Source organism: Pezoporus wallicus, unplaced genomic scaffold, assembly GCF_028554395.1.
Source record: "Pezoporus wallicus isolate ANWC-B61680 ecotype Strahan unplaced genomic scaffold, APGP_CSIRO_Pwel_v1 scaffold_7402, whole genome shotgun sequence".
Lineage (NCBI taxonomy): Eukaryota > Metazoa > Chordata > Aves > Psittaciformes > Psittacidae > Pezoporus > Pezoporus wallicus.
Genome location: NW_026641037.1, coordinates 3620815 through 3633394, shown reverse-complemented (window position 1 = coordinate 3633394; position 12580 = coordinate 3620815). Strand labels below are relative to the sequence as shown.

General features: G+C 39.1%; 1 protein-coding gene across 1 annotated transcript in view; it reads right to left on the bottom strand.

Annotated features, from left to right (window-relative positions):
- Positions 1-1698: 1698 nt before the first annotated feature.
- Positions 1699-12580, bottom strand: part of WWTR1 (WW domain containing transcription regulator 1) — a 64935-nt gene continuing 54053 nt past the window's right edge. The window contains exons 4-6 of the mRNA XM_057421866.1: positions 4964-5093; positions 4202-4318; positions 1699-2274 (exon numbers count right to left, since the gene is read on the bottom strand). Coding sequence (XP_057277849.1) covers positions 2090-2274; positions 4202-4318; positions 4964-5093 — 432 coding nt within the window. The 3' untranslated portion in view covers positions 1699-2089. The remainder of the gene's footprint in view (positions 2275-4201; positions 4319-4963; positions 5094-12580) is intronic.

Below are 12580 nucleotides of genomic sequence, written 5' to 3'. Positions count from 1 at the left end.
AGTAACATTGGTTAGCCCTGCCCGGTCCCCTGTTTGTTGAAAAGAAATTTCTGCTATATCAATAGTTAGCACTCACAAAAATAATTAAAAAAAAAAGCAAAAATAACAAATAACCTCTCCAAAAAATAAACACAATGCCCATTCAGTAATTAAATCCTGTGCAGACACAACTCTGATGTCGTATCTCATTTTCTATTAAAAAAAACCCAAACAAACAAAAAAACAACCCATTAAAAGAGCTATTTTCCCCTATGTAATAAAACTTTATGACTGTAGGTCTTTGCCTTCCACCTCTTTTTTTTTTTTTCAAAATTTGGGTGTGTTTGCTGTTTATTTTCTGCCCTCTGGTATCTTGTACACCCAGCAGTTCACCATTGACAAGGCAGTTCATTGTATCAAGTTCTTCCATTACATTTTTTACTGAATGCTGATGATGCATTTTCTGTGTATCCCTATCTGCAACAACCCTTCCTGTGAAGAATCTGCATCTCTTACATGATCATTTGTCTTCCAAACCTCCTCCGTATTCCCATCTCTTCACCTCTGACCTTATCACCTACTTTCACCCAACCAGATGGAAAAAAGTTTTTAGTGATCAATATTCTGGTGCATCAGTAAGACCTTGTTAAGTGTTATCAGACCTGCCAAACACACATTTACACTGAGTGCTACACCTCTTTCTCTCTCTACATAGCCCGGCTTAAGCTTAGAGAAAAGTTTTAATGCCTTTCATATAAAGACATATTTTTCAATATAAAAAGCTTAAATTCACATATTATAAATAACATAATTTCAAAATATTTAAGAATTTTAGGACTTCATTTGCATTTCAGGGGAACTGCAAGCTTAATGTCCTTGATGCCTTCTCAGTCCCAAACCTCTGATAAAGAAGTATTTGTAGGATATACAACAGGTAGAAATACCCAGAACACGCCTTGTGTCCTGTATACCAACTACAGTAAGTAAAAGACCTAACAACTAAGTAACTTTACCAGACAAGTTCCAATACTGCTTTAGCACTGCCCTGATAAAGTTACCATCTTTTTTCATGTAAACAACTACATGTATTTTGACATTGTCAGTTAAAACATTACTGAAAACAGTATAAGGCTTCTTTCTGCTACATATGACATTAACAGGTTGTGCCACATTTTCAGACCTGCTTTTAAAAGACTGTTTTTTCATTTGTTTGCCACAGATTTTATATACATAAAAATTGTTTATGTGTTAAGTTAAAAAATGTAGTGCTTAATATAATAAACATCAAAATCTAAGATCTTTTTTAAAAATGCTTGTTTATAATACATTGCTTTGTTCGTAAAAGGCAGCAGTCAGTACCAGCCTGGTTTATTCTGCAACAATATTGTAGTATAAAAACGTTGCTAAACAATTCTGGTACTTTCAGATTGGAAGTATTTGTTTTCCAAAACCTATACAGTAATATACTGAAAAAAAGAAACTGCAATAGTACTGTTTGTGCCTTTGCAAATATATAATGAGAATTATTATGGCTGATATGGATCAGATTTAATCTGTATTCCATATGGCACAGTTAGTAACTAAGAATAAAAAAAAAATAATAAAAATTAAAGCTTAAGTAAATTGATAAAACCCCACTTCTGATACTATTGTCATAAACACAGTAATAAAACCGCTCTCATGGTCTGGTGCTGTGCATGTTTTTTGAACCAAGTGATTCATGAAGGGTTTTCGATGCTAATCAACACCTAGGAGATCAGTCAGGGATATGCACAAACACCATCCAGTTTCGGTCCTTAAACTGAAACATTTCTGCCTGGTCTGAAAAGGTAAAGAAGTATACAGATATGTAAAGTAGTGTGCTTGTTTTTAAAGAAGAATAAATATATATGCATATATGTATTTTTTAATATATATATGTGTGTGTATTTTATATTTAAATTAGTGTCAATGAAATCCAGGCAGAGATTAAACCGACCATAAAGATGATGTAACAAAAGACATTAAGGCAGTAAGTTGTCTCTCTTGAGCATTTTCACATATTCTACCTCTATCTCAAGAAGAAAAAGAAATGTTGAATTGCATTGTAGGCCAAATCAGCATTGAATGATTACAGCCAGGTAAGGAAGGGCTCATTTTTGTTGAGTACTGACTCCACATCATTGAGAATAGGGATCAAGTCTTCTGACTCTAGAGTCCCAAGATCAACATTTGTTCCTGGAAGACAGTCGAGGAAATCAGGGAAACGTGTTTGTTGTGGATTTATGTTCATTGTTGTCTGTGGTATAGTTTCTCCTAGGAAAAGTAAAGAAGAAATTTTTAAATGCCAAAAACTTGTCTTGTGGGTAATTTAAACCAGCACAATCCATATAAACATTAGACTCCCCCTGTCCTATCCTCCTGTGGGATGGGAAAGCACTTGTGAGCATTGCCATCCTCTACAAATGTTACCTCAAGACTACACCTGCTTGCAGAATGCATATTCTTCTGAGAATTAATTTCTTTTCTTTGCTATCAGCCGCTGACTTTCCCCTTGGGAAGCACAATAGTTCAAATTTACTAGTCATACAGGGAGCAACGTGATTGAGTCTTATGTAAAGCCTCTATCCTGCTCCCTGCCGAAGAGTGAATGCTGTCCTGAGGGCATAACTAAAGAAGGAAGCATCTTACAGCAATTTAGATCTGCAATATTATACTACTTTTTTCATAAATTAGTAATAACAAGTATGAACATCTTTAATAGAGAAGGCTTTCACTTTTAGCAACATCTAGAACTTCTGATGAATGCAAAAGGAAGCTTAGATAAGGAAGTGCTAAGAATTTCACTATCGGGAAAAAAGCTTGTCAATTTCTTAGAAATTTCTTTCAGTATTTTAAATACCATGAGGACAATGATGTAAAAATAACTAACTATGAAAACCTGGACTAGTTAAATACATTGTTTGAAGCCAAATCCAGCTTTGCCATTTTAAGAGATTTACTAGTGAGACTAGTTTTCCAGAGTACCAAGAATGTAACCCAGATTTTCCAGGACCGGTGTTGGGACCAGTCAACATCTTTGTCACTGAAATGGACAGTGGGATTGAGTGCGCCCTCAGCAAGTTTGCCGATGACACCAAGCTGTGTGGTTCAGTTGTGGAGGGAAGGAATGCCATCCAGAGGGACCTTGACACGCTTGTGAGGTGGGCTGATGCCAACCTCATGAAGTTTAACCATGCCAAGTGCAAGGTCCTACACCTGGGTCGGAGCAATCCCAGGCACAGCTACAGGCTGGGAAGAGATTCAGAGCAGCCCTGTGGAGAAGGACTTGGGGGTGTTGGTTGATGAGAAAATGAACATGGGCCGGCAGTGTGCGCTTGCAGCCCAGAAAGCCAACCGTATCCTGGGCTGCATCAAAAGGAGCGTGACCAGCAGGTCGAAGGAGGTGATCCTGCCCCTCTACTCTGCTCTTGTGAGACCTCATCTGGAGTATTGTGTGCAGTTCTGGTGTCCTCAACATAAAAAGGACATGGAACTGTTGGAGCCAGTCCAGAAGAGGCCATGAGGATGATCAGGAGACTGGAGCACCTCCTGTATGAAGATAGGCTGAAACCTCATAGCAGCCTCCCAGTATCTGAAGGGGGTCTATAGGGATGCTGGGCAGGGACTCTTCATTAGGGACTGTAGTGATAGGACAAGGGGTAATGGGTTAAAACTTAAACAGGGGAAGTTTAGATTAGATGTAAGGAGGAAATTCTTTCCTGTTAGGGTGGTGAGGCACTGGAATGAGTTGCTCAGGGAGGTTGTGAATGCTCCATCCCTGGCAGTGTTCAAGACCAGGTAGGACAGAGCCTTGGCTGGCATGGTTTAGTGTGAGGTGTCCCTGCCCATGGTAGGGGGGTTGGAATTAGATGATCTTAAGATCCTTTCCAACCCTAACTATTCTATGATTTTTAATCCTCCTACCTTGGACTGTGATACGAAAACAGTAATTAAGACTCACATTTTCCAACTTTTTTTATTTTGTTTAGTATCAGTGTAAGGTAAAAGCATACAATCTGAACCTAAGTTAAAGCTGAGAAGCTTCTAGACACTAAGTACCTTTTAGGCATTTTTTCCCCCCAGTCTCAGTCTGTTTGCTTGCATAGGAAAGCAAGAGATTATCGTTCAGTTATGCAATTATGAAACGTTATAACAGAGTTATTCGTATTATTATACTTTAAGCTAAATCGGAGTGTTCTACCTGTATCCATCTCATCCACGTTGCTAAGGAAATCTTCCGGTGTCGTTGGTATACTGTAACATCCTAATCCCAAGCCACTGTCAGTACTCTGTTCCCTGGAATGGTATGGCCCACTATAAATTAAAACATGAAAAAGCCTCAGTAAAGATGTTCTGGTAGGGACTGACCGACTACCGCCACCCCCAGCACAGCCCAGCCGCTCCTACCGCCCTATCGGTGGCTGCAGCGGAGCCCCACGCCTCGCCCAGCACAGTCGTACCCGGCCCGGCCGTCCAGTCCCTCATCATGGTGTTTGAAAAAAGACAGCACAGTAGGTAAGATATTAAATATTGAGTCATTAAGCCTCATTCTCAACTGTTGGCCACTAATGTAGTCCTGTTAAATCAGCCCAAACATAAAGCAACTGGTGAGGCTACTCATAAATTTTGAAATACACACATGTATATCTAACTCTCTAGACAAAAACAGTTCTGACAGCCTAGAAAAAAAAAAGAGTTTATTTATACTTAGGTTATGTACTTATTCTACCTGGGGTTGTCTACATACACCTACAGTACAATTAAAACTGTTACCATTTTTTTTATTTTTCTAAGATTCCTTTCTAGAAGTATAAACTTCAGGTCAGCCACTCAGCTGTACCCCATGTTCACAGCAAGTACAAAAGATGATAGTAGTAGGAAGCTACTTTAGAAAGACAGCTTTCAAAGTGTAGAGAAGACAACAGAACTAATTGCCTAATAAAGAGGACATGAACTTTCCTGTTCAAGAAGGGATCAGATCCATTATTTGTAATAGGCCTCATGTCTTGTGTCATGGCAGGTGTATTCACAGCTGTCTGAACTGGGACCATGTTTTCTGAGTCCATCGGAAGTTGTCGGCACAGAGCAGCTTCCTGAAAAGGCAAACAAATACAGGGGAAGAGTTATTCCAGCGGCTCAGAAGTCCTGCAAGAAGTCTTGTAACAAGAGAACATGTAATATATACACATATCTTATTTATGAAAGGAATTCTAAACAACTTAATTGATGTCTATTTATTTACAGTGATGTGGAAGTCATAATGTAGACAGCATCTTTAATACCCACCTGTGCTGCCCTAAAACACCACAGAATCTACTTTTCAGTTACTTCCATGGCTGGAAGACAGTCCAATAGTTCAGCCAGCAGGCACACGTTCTGAGGACTTTGTAACACATTTCACACTAAACCAGAGAGTTTGTCTGCCTGTTTAAACTAGCCTCACTCTCTTTGTGTGATGCAGATCACAAAATACTCATATAAATGCTTTACTGGCAGAGCTGTCACATTGGTAGTGGCAGACAGCCAGGGGAAGTCAAACCTTGAACAAACACAATGACCTGCAAGATGGCTGGACCAAGCCTTGCTGGACCCAGAGAAAACCCTACAAAACCAAATTACCTATGTTATAATTTCAGACGCCTTGTCTGTCACCTCATCATAAAACACTGATAGGTCTGCACATTATAACTGATTACTGACAGCCTGGACACACTTCATGGGCCAGCTAACACCAGCTGACAGTTTTCCATGTTGACATGCATACTATAGCTATGTTAACACTCAAATTACAGTTTCAGTTTACTGTTTAGCAAGGACAAGTTCTCTGAGAGCCGGAGTGGCAATAATACGGCAGTTTAAGACCTGCAGACTCAAATTTAATCTCCCACATATTTGTTTCTAACCTTAACTGAAACTGCTCTCAGTTTAGTTTAAACTGGTGCAAAAGAGACGAAAATCAGGCACTGAAACTATGTGAGTTGCTACTAGATTACATGATTTGCTATGTACCAAAGCAGAAGATTACCATTTGTAACCATAAAATATGTAACATGCTGGAAGAAGGCTTTGACCCAATAATCTTTAGAGTGTATCCTCTGCCTAATAATAATATCTGTCCAATGACCTGTCTCATGTGTACTGTCATTAGCATGACAAACAAGCCACTAGAGCCGAAAGAAACTTGCTTCAGAATTTCCTGAAAGATAATTCTAGCATTGTCTCTATGAAACAACCATGACATCTAGTGGTACAGAAGTCTATGCAAAGGTTGTTTGGCTCCACGGGGAGCCATGGATACACACAAGTATCCTAAGACCTAAAAAATATAAAGCTATATCTGTATTTTATCTATTCAACCTTATCAGTATTTTTTAACGAAATAAACAATGGAAATATTTCATTTAAATCCTAGTAGAAAACTTTTCTCCAGTGAATCAGTCATTATCCTCCCAACTACAAAAAAGATGAATATGTTTTTGAGGCTAGAATATGATAGTTTACTATGTTTTCATTTGATTTCTTCATTGAGGAGGACCAGTCTGGTCTCTTCATGAATAATGTAACAATTATTCATTGGGAATTAACATATATTGGTGCCAATTAATGCAATGTTTCCTTTATAATCAAAATACCAATATATGCACAGATAAATAATAATTTACATTAGATGGTGTCATTATTTAGTAAGTGTTAAGAACAAACAGTCTGAAGATTCTTAATAGCTTATTTATTTCATTACATTTGTTAAGTGACAACTCTACTATTTATTTATAAATATGGTTCTATTTATAATTAAATCAGCTGGAGGTTGTGAAAATGTAACCTCAGAAAATGGTCAGACTGCATTTTTAACTGTCTACATGAAGATATTGCAAGTATTTGTTTAAATATAACAACTGCATCAACACAAGCAAGGCTAATACTAGAAAAACAGCAAGAAAGAAAAAAAGACAGCCATAAAGATATACAGAAAGGAAGAAGAAAAGACATAAAATGAGGCAGGGTATACTCAGCTAGGGTTTGGTGTTTTTTTTTTAAATCCAATCTAGCAGTGAAGTTCATGGTTTTGATACTAGGGCAGTGCATTTTCAAATCTCACTGGACATTGTTCCATACTAAAAAAAGGTAAGATCAGTATGGGGTGGGAAGAGAGGGGGGGAAGGCAAAAAGAAAGCCTTTCCCCTAGTTTGCCAACATATGAAATACATGTTGGTTATCATTCTGGTCGCTGTCATTTCTGAAAATCAAATGCTATTACTGAAAATAACTGAGAAAAATCTGTTCAAGATCCAAGTATTTGCCTCTTTCAGAATACTCTAAGTCCTAATTTGATGTCACTGTTACAAGCTTCCTAACCTCAGGTTAGCCTACAATTGCTGCAATCATACCTGCTTTTTACAGAACAGACACAGGCACTGCCTTTCTCCAGACAGACACGAAGATTTTTCTGTATCATATTGTATTGGGGAAAGTCCTAAACCACTGGTAACTTCTGTAACTTACTCCCCAGTAATTACTTAATTTCCAAAAAGTTGCTCAGAATGGACTATTAACAAAGGAAAAACAAAGGCACAGAGACTGCATTACTGCAATGAATCAGGCTGACTTTCCTATGGCCAGTAAGATGAACAGTCAGCCATTTGAAAAGGATTTCTGTTAAACTTGAAGTGTTCTCAATGAACTGCCTCTCAGAAATATGAATGCACTGCAAAATGCCCATTCTTTCCGGGGCACTAACTGGACTTACTCCTGCATGAAGTGCTGTGAATTTCACATGCATCTGCAAACTTTAATGCTGGCCAGCTGTTCTCTGTCCTGCAGCTGACCTATGCAATTGGGGAGTTCAGCTAGTGATCTCTTTGGAAAACATGGTGCCAACTCCTCTTTGGTCCAACAAGGACCAAAATTCATACCCAGGTTTATGATCACATCCCTAGACACAGTAATTAGCCCTCTCAACTGCTAACTGCAGCAGGGCCAGAAATCCATTCCAGGAATGCTTAATCTACTGCATGAGTTAGGCCCTGCAAAGCAAGACAGTCTGTGAGCTGAAAAACCTTCAGCACCCTAAAATAAGACTCACGCTGGCATTTACAAAGTCTAAGTTCATGTCTTCTCTTTCTTGCAAGAAACACTGAATTTCTTATAAAGTTATGTTTTCTGCTCTCACTTGGGGAATGACTTGGCACCTCCTGTGTCTTTATTTCAACATACTGCATGTTGCTTGTAATATTAACTCCACGTGTACTTTATAATACAGAACAACAGAGTCCTGCATACTGGAGTCAGAGGCAGGCTGGGGAAGCAGTGTACTGGCTCTACTATACATTGAACCAACCTTCTGCTGCTGCTGCCTGATGCAGGTGATATGTTCAAAAGTCACACCACAATATTAGTACTGCTACAGATGTCAGACTTGCTTGCTGCTTTGCTTCTTTGACATTACTACAGCAGTGTCAATAGTAACGGATCAATTAGACCATCACAAAAGATGTGTGATAGCCTGTTCTGCCTGGTTCTCTATTCTAAGCATGGCATGACTACAAGATGCTTAAGAAGAATATTCAGGCATCTCCTACCCTAAGTGAAGAAGTCTGGCAAAAAAACCCAGAGAGTTCTTGCAGCCCTGTCAATGGCAATACTGCAGTTGCAAGCTACCAGAACAGGCTTAGCTAGTCTAATTAGCTCTTAGCTCCCAAATGCAGGAGTGCCCTGTTGGCCAGCAGAGACAATTCTTAGCACATAGGTTCAGAAAGGACCAAACGCCCATAAGGATCTGCTTGGCAGTACTGCACGCACCATTTTAAAACCCCAAAGAGGATTCTCAAAATAAGTAACAAAACAAAATAAATTAAAAAAACCCACAGTACCCTGACATCACAAAGGCATGTGGAAAGCTTCATCAGTGGTTATTTTGAAAAACTTTTTAAAAGCTTCAAAGCACTGCAACAAGCTGAATTACTCACTGCCTCTGCACACAGTTCTGATGTAAACCCCCTTTACCTGTATGCCAGACAAATACAGACATTCACTGTCACATTTCCTGGAACCCTCCTTGGCACAACTGAACTGAGCTCCATGCTTAGTTTTCAAACAGTCACTTTTAGCTGCGGGAGGCAAGTGAGGGCATTTTTACAGTGAGTTTACATTGATAGCCACTGGAATTCTTTTTCTCACAGTTCTCATCCTTAAGGTGGAAAATGAGACAACTAGATATTGCCTTTGCCATCAATCTATCAGACTATGAATCAGTCTGTCCAGTGGAAAGAGTACAGCAGGACATTTTTCTGTTCATGCTTTAGCAGGTCAGTCATGCTCTACTCTGTGCAGAGAAAACAGTGATACAGGGTCCTCTACAGCTCCATACAGGACCCCTTCTACAGTCTCTTTTGAGCCCCTGTATTTTTCTGTGCAGAAATTTATGGAATAGGATTGGGGGATCAGAAAAGGAAGCTCTGAGAAGTGTTGCCTTTTTGTACCCTTCCAAACAAGGTGCAAGATGGCACTTGTGCAAAGTGTTGGGACATTTTCCCCACAAGGCCCTTTCAGAGGTTCTTATTGACATGACCTCTAACTACCTCAATTTTCAAGAAGCGCTTGAACATCAAACAGGTTCTCCCTTTTCCTTTGGAAAACTGCCAAAACCAACCAGGAAAAATAAAATAAAATTAAAAAAAAAATAAAACCAAACCAACTTCTTTCCAGAATGACAAAACCGAGTAAGGAAACATTTACAGAGAAGCTGTCATACTGGTTTTCTGAAGCGCTGCCCTTCTTGCATATACTCAGCCTGCAGTTCTAGAGGCTTTACCAAATAAATTAAATGGAGGACAAAGAAGGGAACAGATTCCCTAAGAGGAGGTCTTCCAGAACTGTGTATTTCTCCCGGTTGGGTGTGCTGCTCTGCGCAAGCAGCTGCAGCCAGGAATGGCTGTGGGGAGCCAGCAGCTGCTGCCAGGCTGAAAGGAAGTTTGTGACCCACCAAAAGAATTCCTTGCCTCTCGCTCAAACTCTCTGCACCAACTCACAGTTGCTAGGAACACTAGGCACACTTACTCAGCATTTTTCCCTTAGACAGGTTATACTAGAAAAGCAAAAGCAGCAGTGAGGGTCAGGGCAGGAGAAACTGTACTTGAATGTTGATGACTCCAGAGGGATTTTTGGCATTCTTCTCAGCTGTCGAGGTTCAGAAGTGCTCAGGTTACTGTCGGGAACTTCACACAGTTCTGTCAGAAAGGATGGATTTTGCTTTGGGGAAGCATGTTGTTTCTCCAAGAGCTACACCAGTGCTGAAAACTTTAGTAGTGCAAAGTGCTCCTGTCCTGTTTTACGTAGTGTGGAGCTCAACCACCGTAGATGCAGGGTGTACCTAGGCGTAGTAAGTTGGAGACTTGATGAAGTACAGCACAGCTGCAGTGTGGTGTGTGTATTACCTTCAAAGTAAAACACAGTCAGCAAAGCAAGGAAACCGGCCCCTGTATTAATGGCACAACTGTTTTGAAGCTCAATTTGCTTTAGTCCTGAAGCAAAAACAGGGCCGAAGAGTAAAAATAGCTAAATATGCTATTAGCATGATGACAATTCCGACTAAGCTATACCAGATATCCCCATTCGCTTTCCACACCCATCTCGGTTATGTTCTGAGCTCTTGATAGTAAAGGAGAAGGTACTCAAAAGACTTGAGATCACTGCTTATGTCAAAGACCATCACCTTGAGCATAGTTCTATACACACAGGTAACATATCTTAATGTAACTCCCCAAAATTACAGGTAGTGGAAACTAAACACAGTCACAAGATGTTGGTGTCTACAAAAGGTCTGAACCATGAAAGTCAAATTCAGCCCTGATGTAAGCAGGTGAAGAAAATCAGATACATTAGTGGAATTGTATCTGCCTTTCACCCCTGTACAGGATGAGCACTGAGCACTTGCTTAACCTTGAGCATGGACCGAAGATGATGGGAATAATAATGCACAAAGATAGCCAAGTGTCGCTGCAGGAACTATAAAAGCTCATAATTTCAATGCCTTTTTTTTTTTCCCCCTAAATGCAGCTAGATGGTGCTCTGCAGTTTCCAAATGCATTAATGAGTTTTTGTTAATTACTTTTGCTAAGCATTTTTATTTTAAGTTCTTACATATGTATTTAGAGGCAGGAGGTAAAAGAGTAAAAAAATATAAGTGAAGCAAATATATTGTTATAAAGCTTTTTTACAAATATAATCACTAATGTTTTTGTGATTCTACTCATCAGACATCCATTTTTATTTTTACAAAAGCCTACTCTATGATAGTATGTACATTCATCCTACTTTGGGTCTTTCTGTCTGCACAAGATGAAGTTACTAAGGTTCCAGTGGTTTAACTGGAGAGAAATTTGACTTACATATAGTTTGTACATAGGAAGAAAAGTACAATCATATTCCTTTTGTTAGAAGTCTGTATTAGTAATAAGGACCTGCCTCAAACTGCATTTTCTGTATATGAAAGAAATACCCACTTTCAATACAATTCTAATAACCTTTGTTTTGGTGAGTAACTGTAATAATGTCTATTATTGCTTTTTGAAATGTGATTTTATACAATGCCATTAAAAATATTTATTCTGAAATAAAAGCCCAGAAAAAAGCACCTCAAATTCTCAATCATTACAAACAGGAAAGACCTTTTCTTCCATTAATTTTACTGAGATAGCATGTTTAAAAAATATTTAGCAAAACTAACATTCAAAGGCTGCAGAGAGAAAACCAAAATGCTGGCCATTAATTTGAGGTTTTCATGACTGTTGCCTCTAAAAGATGACAAAAACTCTGTGAGCTCATAAACCTGCTCTGATCATGCAGATCTCTATTTCAGACCTAAGGGTTTTAAAGATATATGTGTCCTTTTCTTTGCTACCCACAAAGTCTTCCAGAGGTCACTGAGATGCTCCGGTCTGTTTCATCAGTAATGTGTTTCTCTCAGTCATTCTCCTCCAGACTTGGAAGTAAAAGTGCATCACTCCTCATTTAGTGGTGGCTAGTCAACCTATGACACACCCTCTGCTACTCCACCTCAGAGGGTATCTTAGTGTGAGGATTTTCCTTAGGCTTCTTTTCACATTTTACACAAGTCACTAACATTTCAAAACATTACAGCAAGTTATGGTTCTTCAATAAATCATAGAGAAGTTCAGCCAATTGGCGTCATCAGTCCAGTAACAACTTCTGGTTACTACCCGTTACAAAAAAAGTCATACTGCATTTCTAAATACAGTACAAACAAACATTACCCTAAAATAACTACAGATTATGGTACAACCCCAAAGGCAAAAGGACTGATGGCATGAAATAGTAACTCCACAAAATTGCTATTTCCACAGAGGATGGAAGTAAGGTTGGGTAACCTGGGAGGAACACAAGGACACTGTATGAGCACACAGGCATGAGGTTAGGAAATCTAAAGCCCAGCTGGAATTGAATCTGGCCAAGAGAGTCAAAGACAACAAGAAGAGCTTCTGTAACTACCTAGGTGACAATAGGGAGGTTACTGAAAATGTGGGCATGCTGCTTTTCCTACAAGGAAAGGCTGAGAGAGTTG